General features: G+C 39.8%; 1 protein-coding gene across 12 annotated transcripts in view; it reads left to right on the forward strand.

Moving 5' to 3' along the window:
• LOC127377067 (neural cell adhesion molecule L1-like protein) overlaps positions 1-19,307 on the forward strand; it is a 50,097-nt gene extending 30,790 nt beyond the window's left edge. For 4 of the 12 annotated variants that reach the window (XM_051424647.1, XM_051424645.1, XM_051424646.1 and 1 more), the window contains 13 exons: positions 45-115; positions 222-444; positions 1,363-1,478; positions 2,859-3,063; positions 4,019-4,141; positions 5,865-6,047; positions 10,859-10,897; positions 11,219-11,278; positions 11,743-11,856; positions 12,179-12,340; positions 12,731-12,910; positions 14,024-14,096; positions 18,772-19,307. In XM_051424647.1, coding sequence (XP_051280607.1) covers positions 45-115; positions 222-444; positions 1,363-1,478; positions 2,859-3,063; positions 4,019-4,141; positions 5,865-6,047; positions 10,859-10,897; positions 11,219-11,278; positions 11,743-11,856; positions 12,179-12,340; positions 12,731-12,910; positions 14,024-14,096; positions 18,772-18,985 — 1,763 coding nt within the window. In that variant the 3' untranslated portion in view covers positions 18,986-19,307. Of the gene's footprint in view, positions 1-44; positions 116-221; positions 445-1,362; positions 1,479-2,858; positions 3,064-4,018; positions 4,142-5,864; positions 6,048-10,858; positions 10,898-11,218; positions 11,279-11,742; positions 11,857-12,178; positions 12,341-12,730; positions 12,911-14,023; positions 14,097-14,287; positions 14,358-18,771 lie in introns of all 12 variants that reach the window. The other 8 variants (XM_051424653.1, XM_051424654.1, XM_051424649.1 and 5 more) reach the window with 8 other exon arrangements.
• The last annotated feature ends 2,847 nt before the right edge of the window (positions 19,308-22,154 follow it).

The raw sequence follows: 22,154 nt of genomic DNA on the forward strand, positions 1-22,154 counted from the left end.
CTATTTTTTAATTTGTAAACATGATAATTCCACTCTCTTCAAAGCTCCTGATAGAAACCCAGAAAACATCAAAATTCAAGGCCATCTTCCTCATCAAATGGACATTAGCTGGGAGGTAAGAGAAAGAGCATATCCATATTAAAGATTGGACACTAGAAACCATTATAGTATGGAAGCATTTTGCAAGATTTCTAAGTCATCAGTACACTGTCCTCTTGTAGCCGCTGCTGCCTATCGAACACAATGGCCCAGGCCTCGAGTACAAGGTGAGCTACAGAAAACTGGGAGTGGAGGATGTCTGGAGGGAGCATCTGGTCAAAAGACACTCCTTTGTCGTGAGAAACACGTCCACTTTTGTCCCCTACGAGATCAAAATTCAGAGCAGGAACAGCCACGGCTGGGGACCTGAACCTAAACTTGTTACTGGTTACTCCGGAGAAGATGGTGAGTTATTGACTTGATACTACTGTTTGTGTTCATATCATTAATACATTCAACTCAGAATTCATATGTATATGCAACTTACTTTAATTCTGCTGTTTCATTAAAACATACCCTAAGGCTGAACTAGCACATCTAGCTGTAGCTGTTGTTTTTCTTGTCACTTACTTTAAACTTTTTGTGTTATCGTATCCCTCCCTGTCTTCAGTCGTCTTTTGGCATTGTCTGCGGGAAAATGTTTCAGGTTAAGTTCTTTCCTTTTTTCCCTTTTTCCCATGGTTTTAACCCTGTGCAGGTGTGCAGTAGTGACTTGTCCTCCCTTTTGAAAAAGAAAAAAAAGTGCTAAATCCAGCAGGTGGCAGATAACCTTTGTAGAGCAGAGGGTTGTCAAATTTCCACTTCTGTCTCAGAAGCTGTGGGAGATTTGACAGATCACGACGCACTTTAGGCCCACTGAGGCACAATGGCTGCTTCTCTCTCTAGTGTCTGCTGTGCCTCTATCCTTTCCTACTACCAGCACAGTAACATGTAGAACAGAACATATTGAAAGCATTTCCATTTTGGATTGGTGTTGTATTTCTCCCTGCTGAAAGAAGAAAAAAAAAAGCCAGCTTTGAACAATGAAGCTGCCTCATTTGGTGTCCAGACGAGTATTTATTTGTGCACACTGATGTTGATCTACCAGCGTCACTGTTTTTATTTACCATCTTAGCCAGCAACAGATCATTTCTGCAAAGCCTAAACCAAAAGGAAGGATCTTTTCTTTTTTAGCATAACAGCTCAGACCATCCAATTAGGCTGTCTTTTCAGTTAATCTTCTTTCTTTAAAAAAGTTTTACTTGGTGTTAAAGAGTCTCTGGAAAGGTGGCCTGTTGTTTTTAATACGTCTGCATTCCTGACCTTCCTATATTTGTTCTTCAGTCCCTACTGCAGCACCACGGGATGTAGCTGTGGAGGTGTTCAACACCACTGTTCTGAGAGTTAGCTGGACCCCGGTTCCACCTGCCACAGTGAGAGGTCATCTAGGGGGCTATGATGTAAGTTTCCATAGTCCAGAAGTATGATTTGTTCTTGCTTCTTATAACTGAAGACTTTCAGTGGCAACACATGTACTCTAAACAGCAATGATTTTGTAGCCCTTTACTTGTTAACATAAGATCTGTGCAAGGATGTAAAATGAAATGGAATATTGTAATAATGTGCATTAATCACCTAATATCGATCAGAAATCAGAAATTAGTAGTTTAATGACTGTAACCAACCGTTAGTTGTACCAGTAGAGCTGCAGTTGGCACAACATTGTAAAAAGCATAATTATTAACTTTTACTTACTAAAGAGTCTGTAATTATAAGTGCACAAATGCAATTGCATAGAGTCCTATGAAATAATATATTTAGTATTTACTAGATATTTATTACTGTTGACTAACACAAAGTGCTATTAGTGGGTTTTTTTCTGTAAATGTTGGGAGGACAGCAGACAACAAAGATTGTCTCAGGCTTAGTCCTGATACAAATATTTTTACAGCAAAACTTCCGTAGTAGTGTGATTCTGTATTGCTGATTAATAGTCGAACAGGACATTATGAGTGAAACACTGACATCGCTTGTAGAGCATAAAACTCACAGTTTTCTAAAAATGAAGTTACATGTCAGTTAAATTTGACTAGGCTAGGGACATGGTCATTATAGTAATGAGCACATAGAGAAAGATTATTCCCTGCAATTGTAATGGTTTAAGGTTTTGTGGGATCCTTCCAACCTGATTCGTTTCCTCTTCTTCTGTTCAAACTCCACTAATGGCCCTTTTCTGAATGGTGTACCTTTTCTGGTGGAATGATTTTGTCATTAGTTAGCTAAGAAACAGCAGCACACCACCTGTGGAGGGTGAACTCAGTGATGAGATTTCTGCATGTGCTCATAGAGGCATCTCAGTTTTAAAAGAAGTAGTAGTAGGCTTGTGATTTAAGCAAGACATTTGCACACTGGTGTATGACTTTTAATCTTTATTTTGTTTATTCAGTAATAAAAACATTTTTATGTCTATATTGTAATTAAAAAGTACTTGATACAAATTTTTGTCTTCCTGCACTGTCACCTGTATAGGTGTTGTCATTAAGAGTTTGTCGGTGGCACAGTGGTTGACTGAGTGACAATGACAACGTGGTTGCGTGAAGTAGCTATTTTATCACTTGAGGTGATTGGTAAAAACATCAACATCTCAGAGTCACAGTTCATATGTGATTGTGTGTACCTGATTCATTAAAGGAGAAACCAGGCATTAATTGCTACTCCTCAAAATATTCTACTTCACTTTTCTGTCTTACTTTTGGTCTCCATCTTTCTCCTTCTCTCCCTCCTCTCTGTAATTTGTTCAGACTTGTTCCTCACCGTTGTCCATTACTTTCCTCTCACAGGTTCACTGGCTGAGAAAACGGAGTCTGTTGAATCCCAACAACATTTTAGATGAGCGCCAGTCCATGTCTTTTCCTGGAAATAGGACTCATGCCATCGTGCCAGGCCTTGAACCTTTCTCCGAGTATAGACTCACTGTCAACGTTTTCAACAAGAAGGGCAATGGGCCCCACAGTGACCCGGTCACCTTTAGCACTCCAGAGGGAGGTGAGGCGACACAAACACACAACATATGAGTTTTCCTCATAGGCACTTGTAAACACTAATGCTAGGTACACTCTAGTTTGGTAGAAATTTTAAAGTTAAAGCGAGAAAAGGAATTTTAACAAAAGCACACATTTCATTTACATTGAAATCTCCCTCCTCTCAAAAATGTGTTTCTGTGCTTATTGTTGCTTCACTAGTCCTTCACTGTGCAGAAACATTTTCATCTGCTGTAGGAGGAAAAGTCTCTCTGTGCTCACCTTAAGTTTAAGATTTAAGTACCTACAAGCATCATTTGTGACATTTGGAAATCAAGGTCGAGTGTGATGTAGGCACTTGAAACTCCAATGCACTTTTCAATAAAGTAGAAGACATTCTGTGTCCACTTTAGAAATGAAACATATTTTCAACTGCATAGATTCTGGATTTTTCAACGAGGGAGAAGAAGGAGACGTAATAAGAAAAAATCTTGTAATTGAATTTTTTGTGTAAAAACCATATCAGATAGAAATTTTAATGTATTTTCTATATGTCAAACATATTTGGAAGATCTTAAATAAAGTAGCTAGAGTACAATGTTTAGCCTGAAGACCAGGAGAGAAGGAAGAAGTCATCAAATGTTTGTTTTACCATGAAAACGGCTGCTCCGTGCTGGAGCTTTGTGAAATGACAAAGCTGCTTAAAACAGGAAGACTGTCATACTACATCAGTGTGTTTTTCATCTGTTTAACAAATAGGGAAGAGATAAGAAAGCTTTAAAAAAAAGAAAAAATATCAAGCATGAAAAGAAACTTGACATGAAAGAAATGTTAACATATTTTGACATGACTGATTGTCTTGATACAAACATCCTAAAAATATATACAGACTGTCACTCTGATGTAAATTACAAATAAATAACAAGCTGCTTGAGAAAAATGTCACAGTACATGCAATAACATTAATGTCATTCTCATAGTTCCTGAGCAAGTGCCCATCCTGACCACCTCCAATGCCCAGAAAGACTCAGTTTTGTTGGTATGGGGTCCACCGCTGGAGGCAAACGGCATCCTCACTGGGTATCTCCTGCAGTACCACCTCAGTATGTAAAGTCACAATGTTCTTTGTCTAATTACTCATTGACTTACACAGTGTAGACTTTTGACCCTATATTCATTTTTTATTAATAGATTTCTCTTTGCTGTGGCCCAGTGTTTTGTCTGTAGTGTAAAATGTTGTGGGCGAAGTATAAGCAGGAGTGTAGCTGCAGTGTTATTTAAAAGGAAGTGAGAAAAGATCAGGTCAGAGGGGAAAACGTGTAGAGGGGGTGGATGTGGGATAATAGCTTACCTTTGAGCCTACAGGTTTGGCGCCTGTTTGATAAACGTGAAAACATATTACATACACTACCATCTGTACCCTTCTTCCCTTTCCACTCATTGCTTGTGTTATCATACCAGACACTAGGTTGCACTGTTTAACACTGAACAGCCCACAATGGTCTGCAGCAGAGTGCAGGCTGCATTAGAGTTTCCTCAGTGTTTCTTATCTCGTATCCTCCTGGACTGCAGGTTCTTTTCCAAAAGGATCATTTAAGCCAGTGCTGTTTGTGCCTCTTCTACACATTTTCTTTGGCATTTATCACTCAGAAGCATTTCTTCTTGCAGAAACCCCACCTTTATGCTTGAGAACAGTTAGGGTGAACAAGTGAGTGAGGCGCTTTCATTACGCTTCCTCTGTTTTCAAAGCCTACACTCTCGTTGGCTGACATTTCTGAAGTCTTTTGTGTAAAATGTGAAGGCAGAGACAGCCCTTTGCCGCCTCCACCAGCACCCACGGAGTCTGGCCAGCTCTTCAGTACACTCTGTCCCCCTCTCCTTTCTGCTTTTTCCCATATCAGATGTCAGAATTTACACAGATATTCCCACATAATGCAGGCTGTGGGTGTTGGAGGTATTTCACTTGAACTGATTCGCCATGTAACTCGAGCATTTTTTTAAATTTAGTTAATTCTTTAGTGATAAAAATTCTGTACTGTATGCAGAGTTGGCACATCCAGTCAAGTCATAAAACTGCTTTGTAATTAGTCAGTGAATCCTCGGATCATGTTCACAAACATGTAAAATATGCAGTTTTCTGTGCTGCAAAGAAACGTAAATTTTCCAAAGCGGCTCAACAGGCTTTGCACCTATTCAGTTCCCACCTGCATTTCAATATTGGCACAGTAATGACATCAAGGAGGTGGACTTTAGTGTGTTTCTCTACAGTCTGCACACATACTGTACTTTGATCTATAATGCAAGTTTAGTGATACATTATGCTGCTTGTGATTGCTGCTCTTCTGATTTCCCTTTTCTACTTCTGCCTTATTTTTAATTATTTTATTTTATTATTTTATTTTTGTTCCTTCTGCTTTTTCCACCTGATCTTGTATTTTGGTTTCTTCTATGTTTTTTTCAGCTCTTCCTTCTCCATTTCCTCTTCCCAATTTTTTTTTCTCCCTCCTTCTCCTTTTTTATCCATTGCCATTTGTTTACACCCCCCCCCAGCTCTCCTATATCCTCCTTTCATCTTCTCTCGCCTTTCTTCATAAAGTAATCCTCCTCAGCTCACCTGTCACGACATGTATCTGCTACATTCACTTTCAGCATGAGCTAGCATGACATCTCTTCATCTTCCTCCTCCCTCAACCATTGACCCTCATTATAGTTGTGTTCCATTTACATACAACATGAGCCAACAGTGATGACTATTTCTGTGTCTATCCATTGTATGGTCACTCATGCCTTGTGAACTGACCTGACATCTTTCTCCTTCCTCTATAGTTAATGAGACCACAATGGAAGTGGTTGATTCCCAGGAGATAAACATCAATGTGGCTGACACCACCCAGTGGTGGCTTGAGGGCTTAGAGGAGGGGAGCCTCTACCGCATCCACCTCAGTGCCTGCACTCGAGCCGGTTGTGGACCTCCGCTGGCACAGGAGTGCAACACAGCTGCTAAAGCACGTGAGTAGATGAAATCAGTGTACCTGCAGTGGTAGTATGGCGAATAAGAAATAATTTGCATTGGTTTGGGTATGAAAGCCCCAGTTTATTTGAATTATACAGTAGGATACTACAGACATGGTAGTTGCAATGTAATAATTCATACAAAGTGGGGTGATATTTATACTAATGATCGTAGTGAGTCTTAATGAAACATAGTTACAGGAAGTACTAATTAGCCTTTGAAAGCAGTTGTATAATATTGTATAAGTGAGAAAAAAACCCTGATGATGTCATCAGTATTATCTGTGTTTGGAAGCCACAATATTTTTACGGCTCATGTTACACACTCGTGTCAAAGATTTCGAAAGAAGTTGGTGTTTACAAGGCATGGACGGTCTAATTAAGAGTCTGTTTTCATTGCGTTGTGGGAATTGTGGGATCCAGTGTTTTTTGAGCTAGCCCCACACTAAATAAAAGTTGGGATCTTTTATCATCTGATGAACAGTTCTCTGATACATATTTCTGCCTCTCTGGGTTTTCACTTGTCAAAACAGGCCATGAACCATTTAGAGCTTTAAATAAAAGCAAAAGGACTTTACCTTGGACCATTTCTAAAAGACACAGGGAGCTGATGTGGCTCCTTTAAAACTATAGTGCTATGCTTCCTCCTTTTAGTTTTGTTTTGAAGTCTATCTATATCTAATTTTAAAAAACCCTTTCAAAGAAGCTGAGGGAAAAATTACATTAGTCTGCTTGACATGGTCTACACATAAACTACACAGAAAGAATGTTATTTTGGCCACTCTGCCGAAGTGCAGTTTAAAACTTACTTTAAATTCAAAGACACAGACTTAAAGCATGACTTCTGATTTGATCTGGGGAACCAGAGATCCAAGATTCTTGGACAGTGCATCTCTTTGGCCTTGAGGCCTAGTATAAGTTTTTTTGTTTTTTCTTTGAGCTGTAGAATTAAATTATTCATCTAGTTTTTGATTGCAGAAAGTCAGGATTCGAGGGAGCTTAAGGCATTTTGTTATTTTGGCTCTACTGAGATGAATAATGATGTGTCATCTGCATAACTGTGATAATTGATATTAGACACACCCTGAAGACATCACCTAAAGGAAGTATGACATGTGGAAAGACTGTATATAAGATCAAAGCAGCTTCCCAATGCTACAACAAACTTGTAGTGTTACTTCCTGGATACCATCAATAGCTGACAACATACACATTTTGTATGTATAAAACAAATGAATATCATCATCAGAAAGACATTTCTGAAGGAAACGGCAATGTTGTGACTATTGTGGTCTCTTTTTGTCCTAAATTCTGTTTATCCCTAAGAGGGAGGCTTAAGAATCGTATTGTTCAAGTTGTTTTCTTTTTAGGATCAACAGCCTGTTTTTAATTTTCAGGATACAATCTTTCGAAGCACTAGTTGTACTGTAACGGAAAGCACATGCATTTACTCTCAAACTTTTGTGGCAGAAATTAAAAATAGTTAGTTGTATGAATTCGTATGAAGTCAGAGCAGGTTTTAAGAGCTAAACCATTATAGAGCAAAATACTGTAGAACTTCCACTGTAGAAGAAGACTATTCTCTCAGTGCATACAGCCTTATCATAATGGGTCCTTTAGAAACTAAACATCCAGTTCAGCTTTTCTGCATATCCTTTCAGTGGCTCTCCATGATCTCTTTAGCACTCAAATGGTGTTGATACATGATGGTGATGTTCTGTCACACACCCCTTTAATGGCCATGAGTGTTCATCAGGTTGTGTCATCCATTTCAGTGTGAATTAATGAGCTGTTAAGTTCAGAGAACAAAACCTCTGCTGTAGCATCTTTGATCCTATTCTATTCTGAACTGTGATTTATCTGATGTTTGTAGTTAAAAATGTGTGGAAAAAACAGCCCTTTTGATATTACCCGATCACATATGTTTGGATAATGATGTGTTGCCACAGTGATGTGCTGAGTAAATTCTAATAGATTAGAAATTGCAAATGTGCAGGTCCCCATTAAAAATTATTCTTTCAAAACAGGTGATTACCAGTGAGAATTCAGGAATAGCATGGGATAACTCTGTATGAGAACTGTAGGTCCACATTTCAGTTCCAAAGCATTCAAAACGTGAAAATAGATAGATAGATAGATAGATAGATAGATAGATAGATAGATAGACAGACAGACAGACAGACAGATAGATAGATAGATAGATAGATAGATAGATAGATAGATAGATAGATAGATAGATAGATAGATAGATAGATAGATAGATAGATAGATAAATAGATAGATCGACCTCAGTACAGGTAGTTTGATTTGAAAAAAATAGTCCCATCTTCTCTCTCTTCCTGGCTAACTGAACACTATCAGCTACATTGTCAGTTTTCAGACACTACATGCAAATCCTTGTCTGTTATAACATTGATTGTTAATATGGCATACTTTTTGTTTTGTTTTTGTAGACAAACCCTGGTGAAAAATTGGTTCAGTTTACTGTATGTGTTGCTTTCAGCCTATACATTCTACCACATTTCTGTTTTTTTTGTACCTTTCATAAACTAAAGCCATACCCTTTTCTCAATGCTTTGCTAAAAAAAAACAAAAAACGTGTGGTTTGTTGAACCATATAATTTAATTAAGCCAATTTGGCTAGTAGCTTAACAACATTACCTGGCACCATTCAGATTTAGCAGAATTTTGCAGATGTTCAGCTCTGATATGCGCTAAACACTGAATATGAACACTAGAACTTTGTGACAGTCCTTTAAAATTCCTCCCTCCATTACTTGGCAGGCAAAAAGATGTGAACGCATGAGAAAATATGTGTCCACTATATCTGAATGTTTTAATAAAAGTTATTCATTCCGCTCTGGCTTTTGTATTGGACGATGGACGTCCAGCCTGAGAGCCATTAGAAACATTGTTCGTAAATATGGTTGAGTAGAGGCTCGTTGGGGAGATAAAATGGTTCTGTTTTGGAGCACTGTCCTCAGGTCATGTTAGTCACAATGCAGCAAAGTAGATTTATGGATGCCAATAGCACGGAGCAGGGGCACCGTGAATTTAATGACACTGATGGGGAGTGATGGAGTGACAGAGAATAAAATGAATGCATTAGAGTTAGCGAGCACAGGCTACGAAGGGTTCCTTTTAGATTTCACCTTTGTGACTCAATAAGCTTTTAATGCTTATCACCATTTAGTTAGGATAAACAGTTGTCTAGCTTTAAAATAGTCTGGACAAATTACGCACTGGCATACCAGAACAAAAAAACAGCCAGTATCAGCAGATGTGTGTGTGTGTGTGTGTGTGTTTCCATGTGTCTTTGTTTGAACGGCTTGTAATGCAAAGAGAGTGGCTGAAGTGGGAGACAGAAAAAAAAACACAGAGGGATTGGGTGATACATCTGTGAGAAAGAGGGGCAGGGAAAACTGAGAGAGAACAGCTAACCATAGCAGAAGAGTGTGGTAGACAGAGAAAAATCTATTTTCCTCCATCAGGTCTCATGAGATAACAAAGAAGCACAGATAAAGCAGACTGCAAACATGACAAAAAGCAGAGTCACACAAAAATAACCAGCTCCTCCAGAGATTAAATGATTTGCTCCCTGGCACAGCATTTGAACACCCAAGTTGATATTGCCAACTTGTTTGCTAATAGCTTGAACTTAATATTTGAAAAAGTTTAGTTAGAAACATAGTAATCAAGAGTTGTCTTCATCTTCACTGCTATAAGCTCAGGATTCAGCAATCAGAGCGGGACAGGCTGTGTCAGTGTACAGCAGTGTTAATTGTTTTATATGAGTTCAAGTAGGGAGACACAATATTCCCACTAGACAATGTGAGAACTAATATAGACAACTTGTGCAAAATTGAAGGATATGTGTGCCACAGGTAATGAAACAATTACACCAATGATTGCAAATTTAGTCCATGTAAAATCAATGCAACACTGGAAAATTACCAACCCAGTGTGTTTCAGACCAATACCTACATAGTGAACACTATGGCACACATTTCCCATAACTTAATCCAAAACCAAATGATATTTGTAATTTAATATTCACTTATTAAATTCAGGTTAATCCAACCCAAACCATTTTTATATGTCGTTTTGTGTAAAAGTACAAATCCTCAAAAAGAACAGAAATACATACTGTAATGACTATGTAGCTACTAGCTACAGTATAAAGCAAAGCAGTACAGAAAAGTAATTGCAATGAGCACTAGGATGAGAAACTGTAGCTGTGTTTCAAACCATATCTGAATACTATAAACAGCATATGTATGAATCGTATTGTACTGTTTGGCATAATGCAAGAAATTAGTTGTGGAAGTAGTTGTAATCAATATTTTAATGAATCAACAGATAATTATCACCCAAATCTGCAACTCCCTTAGACTTTATGGAGCTTTATAGCGAACATTGAGTTTCAGCTCCAATGGACAATGGAATATTATTTTGAATTAACACCACAATCAAGCTTATATATTCATATTGTCATCTAGTGAGTACATATTTTTTATATATAAATACACTATGTAGGATCTTTTTTTCTCCACAGTGCCCTCTGGTGGTGCAGCTCTCCACCAGGCACCAAATCCAAAACAACACTATCAAACATATCGCCCATTCAGGCATAAACCTACGTGTGGTTTTATTTGTGAGGATGCACTGCCCATGTTTTTTGTGGTGTGTGTGGACGTACATTCATGTGTGAGTCTATGTGTGTGTGCCTGGTCTATAAACCTATAAGCTGGCTTTCCATATATCTGTAATCTTATGCTGTATTTCATTTTCTTTTTATCCCTCTGAAGATTTGTCCCCAACTCCAGCTGTGGCCCCTGTTCAGAGCAGTATGTATCACTGCCTGCAGCTCGCTAACATAGAAGTAGCAGTAGAGATAGACAAGGTTTTGTAGGTGTTTTGGTGTAGCGAGTAGCTGGCCATAGCCTTGTGAAACGTTTGTGCTTTATTGTAGTGCAGATATAGTTTGGGTAATTCCTGAATACTTGAAGATTTCTTTGTAAAAATATAGTGTCTTTTAGTTTTCCTGGTTGCTCTAACAATCGTGTCTTCATTTAGTCTATAGAGCTCACTTGTTGCACAATATGGAGCATTAAACCTGACAGCATTGTAGCAGGAATCTAACATCTGAGGCTTCTCTTTCATTTCAGACCACAACTGCTCTCTCTTCTTTCCCAGCTCTATCCGCAATTCTACTCATCCTCCTCTAGGTATATAGCTTACTTTCACACATGCATACCCAATGATATCCCTTGTGATTTCATCTTGATGTACCTCAACTTTCAGCTAACAATGGGATTTGAGACATGGAGTCGTTTCAATCTATTCTGATATCCGCTCATGGTAGGGGTGGGGGGGTGGGGGGGTGTCAGGAAATGCCAGCTTTGCTTAAGAGACAATGAAGACTAGATGTCACTCACACCCACGATCTCTCTATCTACCCTTTATGAGCCAAGACCCAGCTCCACTCAATTAAGTCTGGGGCCCAGCCTTGCCTTTTGAACTGTTGTCTTGAAGGGTTTCTGCTAGCTGCACTGTTCTCAAGCTGTGGGGGGAAACCTATTTGCCTCTGCTAATCCTCTTTTCCTGCCTTTTTTCCTCCTTTTTCTCTATATGTGTCTGTGTTTTCCTTTCCTCCTTATTTTCCTCCTCCTATTTCTTCTCTTTTTATCAGTTCCAGCCCTGTTGAACATAAGCTCTTATGTGAGTGACACCTTTGCCAAAATCAGCTGGACTGCCAGAGAAGAGCAGCAGGACTCGCAGCTTTATGTGGCTTATATGAATAACCGTAAGCTACTTTTCCTGTCCCCGCCTTGCTAAACATTTACACAAATTTTAGGTGGCATCGTGTTAAGGTGTAACTAGGAGGTTTTATATAAACATCTAAAAATATGTTATAAGCCTAAAGTCTGCTTGGCTCCTTCCATAATTTCCACGATTGCCTCAGAATGTATTAAGATGTATTCAAAATTATATATAGTCCAACAAATACATGTATTAACTTAAGAACCATTTATTACATGGCAACGGCTCCTCCTATCTTCTTTTTCGATAGCATGAATGCTAATACAGACTTGCTGCTTGTGCACTTCTTGTGCTTGGCTGTGCAGGTGAAGGTAACTGGCGGATTTCAGAGGCTGTAAACACTTCTCAAAGTTTCCACATAATCGATGGGCTCAAACCCGGAGCGGTGTACACCGTACGCCTCATGGCCAAGGGGCTACTCGATAACGCTAGCATTTTTGAAGACGTTATCCAGACTCGAGTCAAAGGTGAGAGGAGAGAAAAGTGACTTAGTTGATAGAGTTTAGTGATTCGGCTTCTAACCTGCAATAACAATATAAGCATATCTTCGACAAATTGATATTGACTGAGGTGAATGTGTGCGTCTATTTATTTGTCTTGTATCTCTGTTCATTTGTTTTGTTTTCTTCCTATCTAATATTCTTTCAGAAGAGATATAGAGTGTTATAGCTGAAGGGAATGTGAGTCAAATACGACATGAGAACATCCTCTCAGGCTAGAATCCATCATGTTTTTCTGTTTGCAGTCAAATATAAAGTTCTATGAAGAGTGCTTAAGGGAACTGCCATATTCAAATACACCAATGTGTAAAGACAACCCTTGAGCTCTGTGTGTGTCTTTGCTGTTTTTGTTCTCAGGTGCAGAAGGTCGGCGAGGCGACTTATCAACCCAGGGCTGGTTCATTGGGACCATGTGTGCTGTGGCACTCCTCACCCTTGTTGCGCTCATGGCCTGCTTTGTGCGGAGAAACAAAGGTGGCAAGTATGCAGGTACGCCGCCGCCACCACAGCATCAAGACATGTTCTCCATGGAAAAAGGTCAGTTAGTATTTGACCAGGGTTGGGTCCCCTTGTTGTTTCGCTTCAGGAAGTGAATCAAATTTTAACTTGTGTAGTGTACAGCACATGTAGAAGACACCAATCTGACTTGGTTATAAGAAGCCTAATTTTTTTTTTCGTTTATCAGGATGATAAACGATGTTGTTGACTTTTGAAATGATTTTGGTTGACTTCCTGAAAGAATGAAAATCTGCAACGGGCCTCAACCCTGACCCCTACCCTGTTTGGAAAAGCAATTAGCATGCACGTTGGACACCCACGCATGCTCACCCTGCCCCCAATATCATTAACCCCAAATGAACTTGTCTATGACATGATTGTAGCTAGTCTAGATTTACTGCATGCAAAATAATTTGTGTGGCCCGTTCTGCCTGGTACCTCTGATTACATATCATGTCAAGCCAGACGAGTGGGAACCAGCTGGCTTTGTTCCACACCTCCCCACCCCTCACCTGTGCAGACATTCCTGGCTCTTCCCCTGCTCCTTTGTGCTGCCTCGTATCAGAGCCAAATTCAGTCACAATGGTACATACCTGCAAAGTGTCTTCTCACTCGGTTTCTTTCCTCTCAACCTGCTTTCCCGTCGTCTCCCCACCACTCCATTTCTTTGCCTGCAGTAGCTTTTGACATGAAGCACTGAATATTTCATCAGCTTCTTTGGATTCCCCCTTTGCCCATCTTGCTTTTTTCATGAAACCCCTCTTTTGTCTCTCTTGAAAGCAACTGGTATTTTTTGAAAAGCATATTTACACAAAGACCTGATGTGTAGCACTTTGTGCAGGCATACAGAAGAGAAGCTTTCACTGTACAGACTAGATATAATGTTTACACAGTCATATAACTCTTACATACACTCAGGCAATGTAAAAATTCAAATCTTTTTCTGTACATCTGAGGTTGATTAAAACCAGCAAAATACAGCTGCTACTGTTTGAGTTATTTCCCTTTGGTAAATGTCAAAAGCAGGAATCTTATAGTTATTTGAATTTGAAGCATTACAAATTATTTTATGTAATACGTAATCACATCTATGGATGAAAGTGCTACTCTTTAACAATGGTGCTAAGATGTCTTTCCTGCCCCCCTTTGCAGTGAAAGAGAAGGAAGACCTCCACCCTGACGTGGAGTCACACAGAATGAATGATGACACATTCTGTGAATACAGGTGAGCCGTACTCCTGCTCTGCAGAGGAAAGCTGCAGTGCCAAAGTGTGCTGAGGAAATGACATTTTTTATCTCCTCGAAATGCATTCTCTTGTAGCAATATTAATCTAACAAGCATATGTTAAATATTTTCTGGCTGTGAAACTCATTTTTCATGTGTCACAGTAATGTTTTTCTCTCCCGTCCCAAAAGCAAACCATGCATTCATGAGCTTTACCAGGATCAGCCTAGAAGCCACTGTTCTCGTCAAGTAATGGGCTAGGTAATCAAACGGTGTAGTTAAGAGTAGTGGGTAGCAAAATCTTTGCTCCCCTTTAGTTGAAAGTATGTGCTTTTAGTTTGTTGTCAGATTCTGATTTAAGTGTATGAGTCAGCTTGGTCCTGTAGGCATCAGTAGGTTTTGTGTTACAATGTGTGTGTGCGTGGGTGTGTATATGAATGAATCTTTTTATATTCAGCTGTCATACACCCAAAGATGCCCAGCCGTTACCTTCACAACAAATTATATCAGATATAAACTTGAATTTAACATCAGCGTTCTGCTAATTTTTTACAACAACCGATACACGTCAAATGTATGTACACATATACTGTAATATACATTCATCTGTCCTATTAAACAGACATTTTCAGGAAAAGCTTTATGTGAAGCTCATGATAATAGGACAATAGAATATAAAATACAGTTCATTCTCTGCCTCATCCAAATCACTCAAGTGACACTTTCTGTCCTCCTCTGGGACTGAATGAAAGCGTCCAATTTCCACAACCAAAGGAAGGATGCCTGATCTTAAGCACAAATAGACCCAAGAGCTCTGGTCAGGTTAAGGGTGATGTATTGCCTGGTTTGTGTGCTTATATACAGTATATACACTCATTCTGTGTCAAGGGATGTTGCATAATTTATTATATGTAAGAATAATAAATATGTAATGTCTGGTTACACTTTGAAAATAAAGCTTGCTGAGGTAGCAATTTTAGTTTAGGAAACAAAACTACTTGGTTAGGGTTTGAAAAAGATTGTACTTGACAAGCCAACATTGACATTTGGTTTCACTCAGGACTCTTGGGAGAAAGTCCTGTGTGTTTAAACCTCCTCCAAATGTGGTCTTTGTCGCTCTTTATACTGCTGCTGGTGCTGCACCTTGAGACATGCGTGTAGTTTCTGGGGGAGTCAAAACTTGACACTGACACGGTATTCTCTGCTAGATAGGCGGGTCTATTACAACGGTTTGGCCATGAGACTGAGCTGTACATGCACCTTATATATAGTCAGAATTGCTAAATCAAAATCTTTGACTAGTGTTGGTAGAAAAAGGTAACAAAAGCAAAGAAACATGGCAGTAATGTAACCCGGGATAGGTGAAGACGTCTAAAGATGCGGCCACTCCAGCCTTCAGCCCATAAAGACTTATTTCCACTCTGAACTGAATAGATGAGATGTCACGAGTCCAACATGTGTATTAAATATACAAAAATAAACTTGTGTCATTTTGAGTTAATATCTGATGAAGACTATCTGATGTTTTGAATATGTAATTGCTTATTCCATTTAATATAATACGACCCACCTAGTTGTTTAGTTAGTTTATCATCCAGTTTATCGTTTATCGCAGGCTGGAGCTCGCAAACAAAATTAAATTCAGCAGTCTCTGGTGCTTTCCTTGAAGGGAATTGCAGGATGGAGCAAAAAGATTGGTGGTACTGTTCCACCACTTTGCAACCAAGACATATCTTAGACAACAGCTGTAATGCTATTAATTATTTAAGCTCTTAAATCAGCCTTCGAGGTTATGTGTTAGCCACCTCTAATGTAGAAGAAATGTATTTGAGGAGACTGGGTGTTAGTGAAACATGAAATGCTGCTGTAGTGCCTAGTTGCTTATCTGGTGTTGTGACAGACTTAGATTAAGACGTATTCAGTGGAGTATCTTCAATACAGGCCACATTTTTAATTTCAACAGAGGACGCTTCGACTGCAGACACACACATTGATTCTGGGTGTACATTAATTGCTGATGGAAAATATCTTACATTCAATAAAAAAGGCATAAACTAAGCATGGTAAATGGGTGGGAAAACTGAGCCTTTAAGCCAGAAGCAGAGAGCTGTTGTACTTTATAATAGCTGTTGAATTTCCATTGTTTTCATTGTTTAGCTGCTACGGTGACAGTTTAGAGAAATCAACTGAATCCTATTTTGCTTGACAGCACTGCAGCAACTGTGTGACAATGCCGTGTTTGTTTGTGCACACGCAACAGAAATCACCTAGAATAGCCTCTGTCTGCTTTGACTGCTTCTGCTCGTCATCATATTATTTAGAACATGATTACTCACAATTGGGCGGTTGCTGCCAATTGCCTCCTAAGTTTCTTGCCAAGACTGAGTCTGTTTAACAGCGATGAATGCATTGTCTACAGTCCTGTTTATAGATTATATAATAGATTATAGATTCATTTAAAGATGTAATGAATCACTTTTTACTGTCCCATAGCTCCAAATGACTATGATTGTTTGAAATATGGGATAGGGCTGTTGATCAGTATTGCTGTACATATGCTGAGACAGCTTTCAAACACACTTTAAGTATTGTTTCCTAATTTAATACTGATGGGAACTATCAAGCAGTGCTTATATAATCATATTATGACGATTAGTTATTGAGTTTTTTGTTTTACGTGTGTGTGATTCATTACAGTGAATGATGGTTTATTGTATTGACTATCAATTTTTGGATGATATATGTAATTTGCCACAGTTGTGACATATACATGAATAATGTGGTATTGATTTTAGCTCTGATACCAAGATTACTTTGGAGCTTATCAGGCAGAAGAAGCCGTGATAATATGAGTTGGTGCAGATGTTTGGCTCCGACTATCTGTTTAGAATGCCTCTCATGGTTGGTTTCATGAGGCTGTTCTGACTACTGTCCCCCCAGAGTGCCCTTAGCCTCACTATGATGTTGTTTTCCTGGCTTTAGAGCTGGATTCAGGGCTCTCTTGTGCCCTTTGAATCTCTAAAGGCAATAGACCACCCACTGGTATGCCACGTGTCTGGGGAGCTGACAAGTGGTAATTATGCTTCAGACGATTTCTCTTTTGAGACAGCCCTCTGCTGCATTGCCCCTTTGTCCACTGCTAGAACAGCAGGTGTCATAGCTGGAGTAGGCTGTTAGCCAATAGTGTGATGCAATTTCTTCCTCAGCTACTTTATCTGTTGTTGTTATTTTTTACCCCCACTCATTTTCCCCTTAATCTTAGCTCTCCTCCTTTCATATTTTATATGCAATTGGGGAGATGGCAGCAGATGTGGTAAGGTTTTTCTTCTTGCAAAGAGGGAGGAAAAAAAATACTACCTGAGTTTTTGTGCTGCCCCAGCATGGGTCAATGGCAAGACAAATTTAATTACCTTCTGCCTGTTGATGTGCCTCCATCGCTCACCTGTTTGTGAGGCCCAAGGAAAGCCTTTCCCTGGCTGTGACTGAGCTGGAACCCGACCAAGGTCCTGAATGAGAACCGGGGCTCAAAAGCACTCCGACCCATTTTATCACTGTATTCAAAGTCACTGTGGGGGGGCTGCAGCGGCATTCCACTGCTCTTAGATAACAGCCACTTATCTTCAGCGCTCTAGAGTCGAGAACGAAGGTTTGATAAGAGTTGAAATGCGGACCTTATGTGGCTTGCATGGTAAACAGCCTCATGAAATAGAACAGATAAGATTGGTTATTAAAAATCCCCGTGAAGGAGACCCGATTTGTAATCTTAGCGTGAACCTTTCCCCTGTGCTAAAATTCTGCTCAAAATATCGAGCTTGTATTTGACACAGGTGTCAACTACAGTACGCCTCAAATGGCCCTATCACACGCCAGCCACCTGAGCGCCATCTCTGAACGCAGGCGCTCTGTGTTATGAATACTAAACCAAAGGAGAGAGAGAGAGGTGTTACCAAACATGGATGGTTTAGGGAATTAGAAAAGAGGACAGGGAGGAAAAATATCCTCAGTGTTTTGAGGTGACCCCGCGTCTTGTACTGAGACACCTGCGAGTTGGCCAGTTGCCCGGCCCTTAAATTGGCATCTAATCTCCTCAGCCTGCGTGTGGGCCCCTTGGGAATACCAGGAATGACAGGCTGTTTGTCTGGGATTGCATATGCCCCCCAATCTCTTTTCCTCTCCCCACACACACATACACACATATACACACCTCCCACTCATCGTCTTTTTCACTGCACACTGGCAATTTCCATCGCTGGTTCTAAAGAGATTTGAAATTGCCTTTGGTCCTGAAGCCTTGGCAATTAGCAATTAGTGAAGTGATTGTAGCAAGCCCTCTCCGCCTCCCTTGTGCTCCCTTTCCTGCTGTGCAGCCGCCGCATCCACCCCTGCCTACCGCCTGTAGTGATGTATTGAAACCATAAGAACTTTTGTGTGTGTGTGTGTGTGTGTGTGTGTGTGTGTGTGTGTGTGTGTTCATGCAGCCAAGCATTTAATAGTCTATATGTACTGTACAGGCTCTGTAGGCTGTCTAGCTTTTGGTTATGTGTGATATTGTGTGTCAACAGCCTCTTAGGGCCACATGTGTTGCTTCTGAACATCTGCCTGATGTACTATACAATGTGTTTGTTTATACACTGCATCACTGACCCCGGCCATCCTTCTCTGTTGTTGATGGCAGTGACAGCGACGAGAAGCCACTGAAGGGCGGGAGCTTGTGTTCTCTGAATGGCGATGGTGCGTTGGGGGACAGCATCAGCAGAGACAGCCTGGTTGACTACGCAGACGGGGAAGTAGAATTCAATGAGGACGGTTCATTTATCGGAGAATATTCCGGACGAAAGCGTGGAGGCTCTGTTAGTGAGCCCAGTGGACCCAGCCCAGTCACTGCATAAAGCCAGGCTCCAGTTGAAATGGTCTACTTCAAATCCTTTCAAGATACTTTTATAAATTCAGCTCCGTGGCATTAAATATAGCTTGAATAGCCAAATATGGGGAATAAAAATGACTCAAATGTGCAGACTGTTTTTTTATTTTTACATTAGGCAGACGTTTTGCCCAGGGACTGGAAAGGAAATAATAAATCCACCATACACATCCATGTGAATACCATGCATGTCTTTGTACATACTGTGAGAGAATGAGCTGTATCATTTGAGTGTTTCATGATTTTATTAATGATAATAAAGTGTTTTTTATACCTACTATCAGCCACAATCTGCAGCGGTGTACTTTCATTTTGTTCTTTCACAAAAAGCGTAAGATCAGCAATTATTTTCCATGATGTAAAAAGCACTGATCACCATTTCCTTACACTGTGGATGAGAATAAGAAATACAGTAGAGATACATATGCACCTATAATGCGTCCTGTTTATTGAAGACAGAATTGCTTTTATGAAGTGGAACAAATATTGATTATATTATATATTATTATAAAAATACTGATAATACATTTTATAACATTAAACATATTTGAGCTTTTCTTTTAAATAAAGCAGAGCACAGCATGAGCATCAGAACAACATGAACACAAGAGCAGTATCAAAAAGTATCAAATTAGCAAACCATGCCCCTTGGGAATTTCAGCACGGCCACATGAGTTGTTTAGCAAGAAGGTTAAAGTGAAAAGTGCATTGCTGCATTTATATATGGAGGGTAATCATGAATACATCAAGAAACTCTCAAAACTCAAATTTATGAATGAGGCCTGAGGTGAAAGATTTTACCTAAGGACCTAGTTTTGAAACTAAAGCAATCTTTTTAATCATGCGTCATTATTCTGCTGGATATCACAGGGTGAATAACCCTGCATCCCTTTAAAATTATCAGGCAGCTCGGCTATTTATTATCTTAAAATTGTTAGTTGGGTACTTCCTTTCCAGTCTTTTTTTAACTTGCTGCAGTGATTCATCAGTTTCTATTTGCTGCTCCTTCTCTGTCATTTAAAAAGCACACACTTAGATGATAAGCTATCTTTCAAGTGGAGATGTCCTTCCACTGAACATGGAATGTGAATACATTCTAACAAAAATTCCTTCCTTGGCTTAGGGTTTTCCAAAATTATACAGCAAAGTTTGTTCACAAATTAAGCAAAGAGTGATATTGGATGGTTACAGACAGGGTTGAATCAAGCTTTTTATCCTTAAAGGTCAAATGCATTGCAAAATCCCGCAAAATATTTTTCCCGGTATCTCTGCAATACATGCAGTGAATCTTCACATGCATAATGCACATTGCTAAAATATTCATCAAGGATACAACTTAAATAAAATTGAGATGTGACCTATTCAACAATTTTACTTACACAGATGTGTTAAAACAGGAGACAGCAGTGTTGCTGGCTACAAAGTACTAAATATTTCATTGACTACAGGCTCTTTTAAGATACAAAGTCCTCTTTAAATGCAAAGAAGATTCTTAAAAAACAATGAGATCCGGTTTGATGTGTAACTTTGTTGACAATAAAGGGATTTATTCAAACCAAAGACGAAAAAAATGGCCATATGGCAGAAAGTTTAGCTAGTCAACACTGTAGTCAATCTCTTTGCCGTTACAGGGAAATCTTTTAAAGGTTTAGATAATTGGAGCCAGGTCCCAAGGCTCCAATTATCTGAACCAAAGCGCCGCACGCTCTCCCATTCAATTTCTGAGGGGAAAATATAGCACCTTTGATGAGGCAGAAATCCCAGCTAACGAAGATAGGAGATGATCGACTCATCCGTCATTTGGTGGGAGCCTCTTTAAATCCCTCTGAAACAGCCCAGCTACCCCTCCGATTGACTCCACTGTTTTCCAGCCTTTCAATAAAGATGCTCAGAGGTTCATAAAGACATTTTGTTTTCCCATATTAACCATATTTGTTGGTCCCAAAATGAACCGAAAGCTAACAACCCTGCACACAGTTAGAAAATATCCTCTGTCACAGTCTGATAATGTACTAAAGGACAAGCCTTTACAGAACGACCATGTTTATTTGACTTAATTTCAGCTTGTTCAAATCCTTTCACCTCTTTCACTATACTTCCTGCATATCTCTAAAATACCTCAGAGACCCTTATCTTCCATTTGAAATTTACAGCCTCTGTGCAGCTGTATAGTCTGTCTATGCCTGGCATTGTAGCTGTAATCAAGCCGGACTTGGGATACTGGAGTTGAAAAGCACTCCATGCCTCATGGCAAGATAAAGGTCATTTAAAGAGATAATCCCTGTATTGTCGGGGATTACGCCCTCATCCTTTTTAAAATTGCTTTCTCCGTGGAACGCTAAAACCTCTAAACAACAACAAAAGATTACTCTAGTCAAAGCCCCCCAGAGTGTCACACAAGCAGCTTTTTTGCTCCACTAAATCAATTTCGGGAATGTGCAGGTGACCCTTTCAAAAGTCAAAATAGCCTTATTTTGGAACAAGCAAAGGTCAGGATGTTAACATCGCCTGAATCCACGTTGAATGGAACAGCCTTGTTTGTTGCATGATGTTTTGCCCATGTTATCACCGGCGGATGCTGCACACTCACACACAAACTCTGAGCCCAAAGCGGATCACTTCCTTTCAGTCGATTTGATCGGAGCTGATATTTAGGCTAAGTGCCTTGGAAATTGCCTGGTGGGAGGAAATCGATAGCATACTCACACATGCTGTGAGTTCAACCCAGTAACCACCACGGGCTGTAATCACTCAGTGTTGCATCAACTTTAAAACAACCGAAGACGATGCAAGGACAAGACACGTGCAGAAACTGTAGCATGCGGGGGAAGATTTGCAGTTTTTCAGGGTGCAAGACACTGAGTCTGTGCTGTAACTGCCCAGTAAAGAAGGAGGTAGCGTGGCCATGTAGATCTCATCAATAATAAACACTGCCAGGTTCACTGAGAGGGGAACTGTGACAGGTGTTTCCGGACATGCTCTTATGGAAGACCTTCTTCTCCTTGGCAGCTTTTGAAGAGTGCAGTTAAAGCATTTGCGGAGAAATCGGTATGAGGAGTTAAACCACTGTCACGGCTCCTGCTTTTTTTAAAGGGACAAGCAGCCACTCGGTCCTATTGAGAGCAACACACAAACTC

This window comes from Dicentrarchus labrax, unplaced genomic scaffold, assembly GCF_905237075.1.
Source record: "Dicentrarchus labrax unplaced genomic scaffold, dlabrax2021, whole genome shotgun sequence".
Lineage (NCBI taxonomy): Eukaryota > Metazoa > Chordata > Actinopteri > Moronidae > Dicentrarchus > Dicentrarchus labrax.